The 11,330-nt window shown below is 38.9% G+C and overlaps 1 protein-coding gene across 1 annotated transcript; it reads left to right on the top strand.

The window, feature by feature from the left end:
- Positions 1-1,213: 1,213 nt before the first annotated feature.
- On the top strand, positions 1,214-11,073 carry mRpL19 (mitochondrial ribosomal protein L19). Its single transcript, XM_089244132.1, has 6 exons — positions 1,214-1,452; positions 3,451-3,586; positions 6,596-6,720; positions 8,032-8,166; positions 8,291-8,478; positions 10,761-11,073. Exons 1-6 carry the CDS (start codon positions 1,386-1,388, stop codon positions 11,049-11,051), a joined length of 942 nt encoding a protein of 313 aa, XP_089100258.1. The 5' UTR covers positions 1,214-1,385; the 3' UTR covers positions 11,052-11,073.
- Positions 11,074-11,330: the final 257 nt, after the last annotated feature.

Raw genomic sequence — 11,330 nt, forward strand, 5'->3', positions numbered from 1 at the left:
GTAATTTGTGTTAATTGCATTTTTAATTGGGTTGCTGTATTTTTGAAACATATGACAACCATATTTTTATGGGCATCTTTTTATCAGCCACCTCGTTGGGCATTTTGCCTGTTGTGGCGTTGTATTTGTATTTGTATTTGTATTTGTATTTGTATATTCAGCTACGAATGAAATCGCCAGCAGATGCAGTATATTCAGCTGCCGCTGTGGTGGTCGAGAGGTCATAGTGACGGACTCGCATCGCAGGAACCCGGGTTCGAGCACCACAGTGGTTCCCAACTTCAAGGTGCAAATGCGAGCCGATCTCCCCGTTAAAAAGTCGCGCCACAGAGAGCAACAGTCCTACAAACAGTACACTAGATACGCACTCAGACTGTTAGGTACACATACTTACACTTCCGGCACAACTCACTAGGTAGTAAATTGCCCATGGCGATAGACCTGAGTTGCGCTCGGCTTGAAGAAGAAGAAGAAAAAAGTATATTCAGCTACGAATGAAATCGCCAGCAGATGCTATCGGCTTCGAATAAAGCAATGACAGACGTCTTCAGCTGCGAATGAAGTGAAGACGGACACCTTCAGCTAAGAATGAGGTGGAGACAGAGATACCATCTCCTGCGATACATTCATATTCCCATGCAGATATGTCCAGCTCCGAATGGAACTGAGGTAGACTTATTCAGCTTTGAATTGAGTGGATACTGATATCAGGGCCGCTGATATAGGAGGGTGCAGGCGGGTCTCGTGCCCTGGGCGCTAAACCCGTGGGGGCGCAAATTTCATTCTGTAACCTTGCCTTCAACATTACAAGGGGGGCATCAAAATGCGCGCTTGCCCCGGGTGACCAAGCATCTAGTTGCGGCCCTGGCTGATATCATCAGTTATGAATGAACCGAGCCATTAGTTTAGTCTCATCATCCCGCATTTCGTCAGATAGAACACTTTTCTCCTCATTTTTTGGCTGTTGCAAGGGGTGATTGCCCCCCCCCCCTTCTAGATCTGAATATGAGATGACCCTGCAGAAACGTGTAGTTATATCACGCTACGCATTTGTGTCTTCCTAGCGTGGTGCATCAACTGTTCTGTCGTCTGCATATCCAAGCGTTTGATTTTCGATGTGAACGCAACAGAAATGAAGACGCATTTGACTCCAGAAGCCAATCGCGCCAGACGTAAAGAGCTGGCATGAGTTGTGCTGCGCTCTGTGGGAAAGTAGTCGTACTGCTTCTCCTATTGGTGAGTGGACGGCATGTCATGTTGCGTGAATCACGTTGCGAGTGGCGCGGAAAACTTGCTTTCACGAAAACCCGGCTTGAACTAAGACATTGTAAAGGCAAAAAAACTGTTTATCATAACCCCCCCCCCCCCACAACATGTAAACAACAATGGCGGCGTCGTTAGTATCGCATTGCATTTTCAATAGCATTTCATGTTTCAGCTTCCGCCGTTCGAGTAAGAAAAACAATTTTCTTTCTCCTTGATTTGAAAAAGTTTAATAATTAATTATCTATAATTGATAATTGATAATTATTACTGAGGGAAAAAATTATCTCAAGACAAAAAAAAAACCGCAAATTTTTTTCTAAATATTGCCATCCACTTTGTTTTTCGCACACTAGTTTGAACCTATTGAACTGTAAAACATACATGCTCAACCCACGGCTCGTGAATTGATCTGATGTGGCCCGCAATCTCAAACCTAGTTTTGTAAAAATGAACTATATGAGCTGGCGACACATTTACCTATCGCTGAAGTCAATTGCAGCCCAGTTTAAGAGCATTTAAGCTGGGAACAGGTGCTGTATAATCCAGAGATTGGCGATTTCTGGCGACTTTTTTTTCGGCGCCAAACATGTTCGACGACCCGACCAAAAGTCGCCAAGGCCGTTAGACACTGCGGACGCCGAAAAAAAAAAATCGCCAGCCATAATAAAAACCCATTCAAGTATGAAAAATATCAGGAAACATAAATGAAATATAATAGTATAATTAAATAAACAACGGTCATGCATGTTGTATAAATAAGCATATTCTACGTATAAAAAAAATTAAAACCCGGACTATTTCCGGGTATCCAGATTCTTTTAAATAAAATAACGAATATTAATAAGAAAAATAAATAAAAGGGATAGAACCTTACTGGTCGACGAAAATGTAATCCTAACGCTCAGAACAAATAAAAATAAATGACTATTCAAACATTGGAAAAGACACGCTAAAAATTACTAACAAAAGGTAATTGCATTGGGAATAATCCAAGACAACGACGCTACTGCACAAAGGGAAAAAACGCTGTTATCCGTTTGAATTGCCCACACTGTAAGCGCCATCTATAATGGATGGGTAATGGAAGCTACCGAAGAACAATCTAGAACAGTGACAACCCGGCAAAACAAGTGAGAGCCCCAATTTTCAGAACTGAGAGCGCCGGCGTTGGCGACTTATAGCACCCTTGGCGATCTGGATTATATTGGATTTGGCGGTCTGGATTATACAGCACCTGTTCCGAGTTTGTTATAACTGTATTTGACTGTATTCCTTACGTTCATTCCCCCAGCGCATCAGTCGAAATGTGGCACGCAACCAAACACATTGACCTGGCTATGCCTGGGGTTCTGACGGGTAAAGTCACACCTTCGTTTGTTGAATTGAGTCAGCCGTGCCTCAGTGCAGTTCCGCATTGCTTATGTTACCCGCAGCACAGTTCCAGATCACTTTGGCTACCTGTGGCACATTTCCAGATCATTTACGTGATCCACTACTACTACTTCTAAACCAGACACGCACCTTATCCATATTTCTTTGCGGAACTTCTAACGAATTGGTACATGTTGGAATGTGTGTGTATTTATAGTGAACCTTCCATGAAGTTTGTTTCTGTGTAATGCTTGTTATGTGTAGTGCTGCCATCTACAATCAATTTTTAAAACTGAGTTTTTTCTCAACTCATAGTGAGTGAAGTGTAATGAATGAATAATTGTAATGTTGTAGGCCTGTTGTTTTCTGTGGCGAGGCTTTTTAACGGAGAGATAGGCTCGCATTCGTGCCTCGAAGTTGGGAACCGCGGAAAACCAACTCCAGCTGACCACCACTGCAGCGACGGGGGAAGTGATCCACAGCACATTTATATATCATGGAAGTTACCTGCAGTGCTGTTTTGGCTCACTTAAGTGGACTGCGACACGTTTTCAAACCAATTAAGTAGCCCACATTCATATATAGGTTGAGCACCCTTGCTATGAAACCTATCAAATTTCTCTAGCGAGTTGATATTTTATTGACAGAACTTTTCATAAATCGAGGCAAAAACTAAGAAAAATCAAATATAATTTAAAAACAAATTATTGCATGATTGTGATGTTTCTATTCTGTATGGTCGTTTACAAATACATTTCTGTGTGTTTAAGCCAAATATTCACCCATAATTGGTTGTTTTTAAATTATTTACAGGTTTTGGCATCGCAAGGCACTTTTTAAGATCTTCCTCACAAGCAGCGGCAACAAATACAGAGAGTACAGATGAACCTACAGAAAATGTTGCTAAAGAAGACTCGCCTCAAAGCTTCCAGACCCTTGCAGATTATCGGTTTGTACATAGGTCGCACTTCTTACATAATCTGTATTCAACCCTTATCTATTTGCACCATTTTTTATTATATATTTTCTCATGCGCAGTTTACCTACTTCATACACACCAATATCCAGTGAAAATCCTGTATAACAATATTCTCTATAGCGATAATAATCTATACAAGATCGGATGTACACCCCACAGTGCTACGCAGCTTCAACTGCAGAAAAACCATGTTTGAGCTATGGCTGGCATAGCGTTGTTGGGCTATTTCAATAGACAATTTTGCATAACCACCCCTCCAAACCAGTTTTGTGCAGACTCAGCTCGATGATATTACTCTGGTCCTCAGGTGCACTTTAATAGTGTCAATACATTCCATCTATAACAATAACTCCTTTATAACGATAAATTTCTCTGGTCTCTTGAGTATTGTTATATAGGCATTTAATAGAAGAGAAAAGGAAGTCCCCGCTCAAAAATGAAATCTGGTTCAAATTTTCTAGAGTAGCATATGACTTTGCCTGGTAGAGGGCTTCAGAAAAATTGCTTGGCCTGGGACCCATGATGCCCTTAAGATAGACGGCACTGTCCCAAACTATCTATCCAATATGTGGTAGCTATGTTCAGAGAGAGTTACGTTTCTCTTTGGATATAACCATCAAGAGTGAAGATGCACCAGCTGAATTTCTTAGGAGCCAAGCATGATTTTTTTTCCCATGAAAAACGTTCCTAAATAATGTTTTTTCTCACTTTTCTGGGACTTTGTATCACCTTCCTATGTTAAAAGACACACTGTCATGAAATCAGAAAATTTTGTGTCATTCACGTAGACTCCAATTTAAAAATCACATATAGAAACATTTTGTCACTAATGATGATTCTGTGGTTGCTGTTGTGACCTTGCGCCTGGGATTTGTCATGCCCTGTCCTTGACTGTTTGTAAATAAAAAGTGACTTGGTTCGAACAATTCCTCACAAACATATTTTTATCAAGTTATCAATATTCAGGAGTCTGTCCAGGCTTTTCATGTAGGGTCCTGTTTTTGTGAAAATGATCAAGAATTTTGCAAAAAGGAAATTTAGGGAAGCTAAACAATCTGATATTTCATAAAAGTCAGCATGTCAAATTTACAGTTTTGTAAATTTGTGTTTTGTGAAGGGTCCATTTTTCAGACCCAGAACTTTATGAAGGATCCGAAAAATGGACCCAAATTTCTGCTGAACAGGCCTTTGTGATATTCATACTAAAAATTTGGTGAAGCAGGCCACATTAAAGGTGTCCCTTAAATAGCAAGTTTGCCCATCCTCTAGATCAGGCAGGACTGCAATCCGGGAGGGAGCTGGCAGGTCTGGTGCCCCGGATGCTGGGCTGGAGGGGGGCCATTGAATTCACCCTTCAACTGCTCCTACATTACACAGAGGTGTCAAAATGTGTACTTGCCCTAGCTGATAAAGTATGTAGTTGCAGCCCTGAGATCAGGGGGTGCACAACCTGTTTGCTAAATGTGGCCTGCAAAGGAGTTCCATCCAGCCACAAAAGCAGTGGCATATTTACCGGGGGCTAAGCAGGTTACTAAACCACACATGTACCTTGTCCATATTTCTGTGCAGAATTTCTAACAAATCGGTACATGTTGAAACATAGGACAGCAGAATTTAAATAACCCACAAGCTTCGCAAAACCATAAATCCGCCTTAGCATGAAATAGGTTTCAAAAGATCAATCCAAGGATAGTTACACCAGTTTATGTGCGGTACATAGCCATCTTGCCTATCTGACCCACCAATTCAAAACATTATGCACCCCTGTTCTTGATCATCAACTGTCTTAGACTTTATGACCACCCAAAAGTGAAAGTCTGATTTAATTACTCAGAAAGTATTGATCAGCACCAGAGCTTGGCAAATCCTCAGCACCAGATCACCATAGCAACTGAAAAAAGTGGCGTTGGTGCCTGAAATTTTCTGTACATATGATGACTAAATTGGAATCTGGGGAGGGCAATGCAAAATTTTTGGAATTTATTTGGTTCCACAAACATAGGAAAAGATCACAGAGGTCCGAAAAGCCTAAAAAAAATATCCTTTGCTCCTAAAAAATTTGGCTGGCGCCTAACTTTTTTTTATTTGTCAAGCCCTGATCAACACCTCCATTGCAATTACATTAACATTCCTCCTAAGGATTTAAGTTTAAGGCTCTGTCAAAATTGGCTACAAATCAAAAAGCTTGAGTCTGCAGATCTGACCATCATTTCATGGACATTGACAGAAGTAGATTTACGGTTTTGCTGCCTGTGAGCTACACAAATTCTGCCACCCTTCTCCCATTCTAGTCTGATTTTCATGGCCACACATTCTTTGAATTTGCCACCCTAGGCTATTGCCCGCTTAGCCCCACTCCTGTAAATATGCTTGTGTCTCTTTTGGTCACTCACATACTTTTGCATACTTTTTTGGTCGTTCTCATGCTTGTACACGCTCTAGATCACTTTTTTGATCACTCACTGACCTGGCCTCTTGATTACTATTTTGGTTATTCAAATGCTTGCACACGCTCTAGGTCACTCTTTTTGTCAATTGCATGCTTGTATATTTTTTTGTTCTGTCAGGCGCTTACAAACTCTGTAGATCACTCATTGACCTAGAACCTCATTCTGTGGGCAGAGGTGGATTTATGGTGGGCTGCATAAATTTTGTTGCCTTTTGTCCTATTATAATGTTTTTGGACACTTATTCCTCAAATTTTCCGCCTCTCCGAACTTGCCACTCTAGGCTATTAGCCTGTTTAGCCCCCCCCCCCCCACACACACACACACACACACACACATTAATAAGCAACTGAGCATTGAATGAATGGTATTGCAAATTGATTCATCTGTGTAATTTAGTTATTACAGTGCAACCTGTAAATTGTTAATTTTTCAGTTTTAATTTTAAAAAAATGCTTTTGAATCTCTATAAACTTGGAATATAATGATTCGAGTTGACATATATTTTTTATTTATTTTTTAATCTTTAAAGTTTCATCTACCCTGAATTTCTACCTGAGCCGCAGTTTAATGAAAGGCACAAGATCAAAGAAAAACTAGAGAGGCAAGATATGCTGAAGAGAAGAAGCGTCATTGATATTCCTGAATTTTATGTTGGTACGTAACAATATTTCAAAGTTCTGAATCTTCGTAACTCATGCCAGTTCAAGTTTCATGTGAAAACTCTTTCTTCATTATCTTTTGTAAATTAATGCATCTTTTAAAGGAGCTTGAATTCTTGCTCACCAACTAAACATTAATGGAATATAAAGCCTGTACAGTTTTTCATTCAACGTTTGTCGTTGAATGAAATGAATATTTTCGTCTTCTTAAGTCTTTCATTCTTAAGTGCAAAGGCAGCCAAAGTGAGCACATCATTGTCCAAGTTGTACATATCCCAAGTACAAACTGGTTCTTATGCAAGCATACTTGTACCGTGCTATATGGTAAAAGGAAAATTGGAAAATTGTGTGTTCTTGTACTAAAAAAATTAAAGCCTTGTACTAAAAAATTATTGTCAAGCTTGCAGTTATGTTTGTGGCCGCCTGAAGAAAAGATATCATTGCACACAATATGATAAGTACATGATATACCTGTGAGGGGTTAGCCATATTGTATATCTGGTTCAAAAATTGAAAAGGTTCTGTGACCCTGACTAATCTGTAAATATAAAATTGGTTTTCTGTCTGTGTATGTGCTCTCTATACAAATCTACAATTTTAGATAATTTGTTGCCAAATTTTGCATATATATACCAATCGGGACCCGACTTAAATAATAAGCTACTTTAAAAATTCCACAGAGCTGAGAAAATGCCTGAAATGGGCGAGAAACTGTTGAGCAACAACAGTTCCTTGACCCTCAAAATTTTGTTAATGTTTACTTTGGTTACAGTGGTTCCCAAACAATTCGTTTCTGACATGTATATGCCTTTACAATGGTTTGTCACTTTTTTAATGCTGTCGGTAGGATGTATAATAGTTTATTCCAGGGGTTTTCACACTTTTTGCCTCCTCCAACCTTTGTCATGACAAAGGTTTTCGAAAAGATTATTTGTTAAACTGCTCTAGGGAGCCGTAGATAAGCGTTGATTAGGAAAAGTGGATGCCACAGGTTGAAAGTTTGAGAATTCCTTTTTAATGGTTTGTCACTTTTCAATCCTCCCAGTGATTGAAGAAAACCTGAGCAACACCGGATATTATAGCTTGTACAATCATAACAGTTCAAAGCACATCAGAGTCATTAAGAAACTGGATACTCTAATGGTCACCATTTTATTGTCCATAGATTCATTTTAAGAATTTTTTTGTACGTGGACCACTGAGAAGCACAGATATCAGTTGGTGTAGAACTGTGTCTGCTGATTACCTAATAGAAATGTTCATTTGCTGTCTAATCCCACTCAATTTTTTCTTCTCCTAATTTTAGGCTCTGTGCTCGCTGTCAGAACATCTGATTCTTTCGCTCCTGGAAAAGAAAGCAGATTCGTAGGAATATGCATCGCAAGGACTTACTTCGGTCTCAAAGCAACATTCACTTTGAGAAATATTGTTGATAGGCAAGGTAAATAAATGTGTTTAATAACCAAGTTATTAAATGCCAAATCAAGAAACTAATAACGTGGTACACATATAATGATGACAATCAAACAATTTATATGTGTGTGAATATTATTTTTCAATTTCAGGCATCGAAATAATGTATGATATGTACAACCCGACGATCCAGCAGATACAGGTACTGAAGTTGGAAAAAAGACTAGATGATGAGCTCTACTACTTAAGGGATGCACCACCTGAATACAGTACATTTCCATTTGACATGGAACCTGAATTCATTGCTGAGGGGGAACCTGTTCGTGTTAACCCACTGAAGGTATCTAAAATTTTATTTTTAGAATGAACTGAAAATTGCAAAATATGAAATCAACCAGTTGGGAAGAGGAACAACTCGTATTAAAATGCTCATCATGTTGTAAAAAAAATTTCAAAAATAATAATTCAAAATTTCACATATTGATGACACTGTTGGTATGGTGCAACTAGATACAGTAGACTCTGGACTGTCTTGCCTAATGTGGCGGAAGGACGGGTTGGATAACATAAAAGCCGGATAGGGCAGACTTCTATAAATGCTCACTTTCTACCTCCACCCATACCATCACAAACACCCTTTTTATACCAAAACCCCCTTCTTTTCATAATTTCTGAATTCTAGACTGGTGTCTTCATTGGGCTTCCAACATAGAATTTTTCACAGGCCCCTTGTCACAAGGCTGTGGTCTCACCAACATATTAAATATTAAAAGAAAATATTGCTCAATAAAATAATCTATATTGTGCCTCATTAATTATTTATTACTTAAAATGTAAATATAGATGGGTAATTATGTTTGTTAAGAAATAATTGTCTATTATCAGAAGTGTCTAATTAATTAAACAAGTAATATTAAGTCAGCATTGTATGGCACTCATCCCTTTCAAAAAATTGATAACGATAAAAAAAAATTGGCATGGGCAGAGATGCAGAGATATGGGGGGGGGAAAGCATCGCTTCCCCCCCCCCACTGTCAAAGGTGGAGTCGACTGATCTAATGCATATATGTATATATGAATTGACATCATCATCATTGTGCCCCCCCCCCCCCAGCAATAACGAAATGACTTCCAAGTCTATCTCCGCCTATGATCCTGAGAGTGTTTTGTGATGCAACACCGAAGTTTTCAAGGCCCCTCATTTTAAAAAATTTAGTGCTTCGAAAATTAAAGACACTGTCACAAACAAATCCCAAAATGCCTAGTACTTTGAACTACACCCTTGTCAAACTGTTCCAAGAACGAGTGAGCTCTCTCTCTTTTCTCTCAAGAGGCTATTCAGAGAGTTAACTTTTTGTTTTGGTTCCTTTGTTTGTTCAAACAACCAATTTGACTGGTTGGACAAATCATGAAAAATATTTACATTTATCTGGCTCTTTAGTGTGTCATTGGAGCTAAATCTCAGGAATCATGACTCATAGCTGCACTACACATAACAAGCATTACACAGAAACAAACCACGTCCACTTCACTATGCACACGTGCAGGGCTGCAACTGGGAGGGGTGGGGGGGAGAGCAGACAGGTCTAGTGCCCCGGGCGCTGTACCAGAAGGATCGCTGAATTCACTGTGCAACTGCTTCTACATGGCTAGGGGCACCGAAATGCTAGTTTGCCCCTGGTGACAAAGTATCTAGCTGCCGCCATACATATGCACGCATTCCAACATGTATCAATTCGTTAAAAGTTCTGCAGAGGAATGTGGACAAGATGCATGTGTAGTTTAGTGGTATTATTAGGTGCCACTGTGGTGGTCAAGTAGTTATAGTGATGGACTCGCAAGGGTATCGCAAGGATCCAGGTTCAAACCCCACCATCACCACAGGGGGCGGTCGGCTGAAGTTTGTTATCTGTGATTCTCAAATTTAAAGGAGCGAATGCAAGCCAATCTCTCTGTCAATTAAGTCTCACAGCATAGAGCAGGCCTACAACAGTATATTATTTGATCATTGCATTTCATTCATGGTTGAAAAAATTGATAGTAGATGGCAACACTACACATAACAAACATTACACAGAAACAAACTTCGCGGAAAGTTCACTATACGTACACACATATTCCAACACATACCAATTTGTTAGAAGTTGCGCTGAAGAATATAGACGAGGTGCATGTCTGGTTTAGTAGTATTATTAGGCAAAGTTTATCTATGCTTCCATTTTTTAAAATCATGTTATATTTAATTTAACATTAGTTTACATTATATTTGGCTTCAAAATTTGGTTTGTTTTGCTGTGATTGAATAAAATATGACTGTAATCAATTAATTTTTTTACTTGCATGCTGAAATAGTAAATAAAGTAGTTATTGCATTTAAAACTTTGGTAAATGCGAATTAAAAAATGACTATTTTTTTTACAAAATAACCATTTTCTAACCTTTATATTCATACAAAAAACAAAATTAAGCTGAGAAAAAATTCCCATTTTTAATGCATTTTTCTGAAATAATATGGCACTGTCAAGGGATTAAAAATTTTCCTCCAGTGATCTTCAGTCAAAGTTCACTATTTGATTTATTCAGTTCACTATTTGATTGATTCACTCTGTGTATTTTTCGCAGGTGAAATTGAAGCCAAAACCATGGCACTCGAAATGGCAGTTGCACAATTTGAAAGGAGTGGAACCGTTCGACGAGCATCTCGACAAGAAAGAGGTGGAGAAAGCGGAGAGGTTCCAGAAACCATGGGAGAAGTACGACTTGATGAAGCAGTATCGAAGGAGCATCCCAGAGGAGGACCAGAAAGAGATCTGGGAGGAAGTGGACGAACACAGGAAACTTTTCCAGCAGAGCAAACAGAAATGGAAGCAGAGGATTTTGCTCAAGGCACCGAAACTAAAGAAAAAATATTAAAAACACACTCCTTTTTTTTGTATTTGAACTGATTTATTTCTTTTCTGTGTGTTGGAAGATTGTAGCGAGACATGCAATTTACTACATAATTCAGGCACTATACTCAGAAGCTCTTCAATTTTTGGAAAATTAAAAACAAATTTTTTTTTAATGTAACACTTTTTTAGCATTTAAAGTACCTTAATTTCCTGCGTATAATCGGCACTTCAAAATGTCTGGTAACTGCATAACCAGACTGGTAACCTGAATAACTGCTGATGGAATTTTCAAGAATGGTAA

The sequence above is a fragment of the Pholcus phalangioides genome, unplaced genomic scaffold (assembly GCF_987345545.1).
Source record: "Pholcus phalangioides strain wild (caught in Gottingen) unplaced genomic scaffold, Ppha-v1.0 ptg000015l_1, whole genome shotgun sequence".
Taxonomy (NCBI): Eukaryota; Metazoa; Arthropoda; class Arachnida; order Araneae; family Pholcidae; genus Pholcus; species Pholcus phalangioides.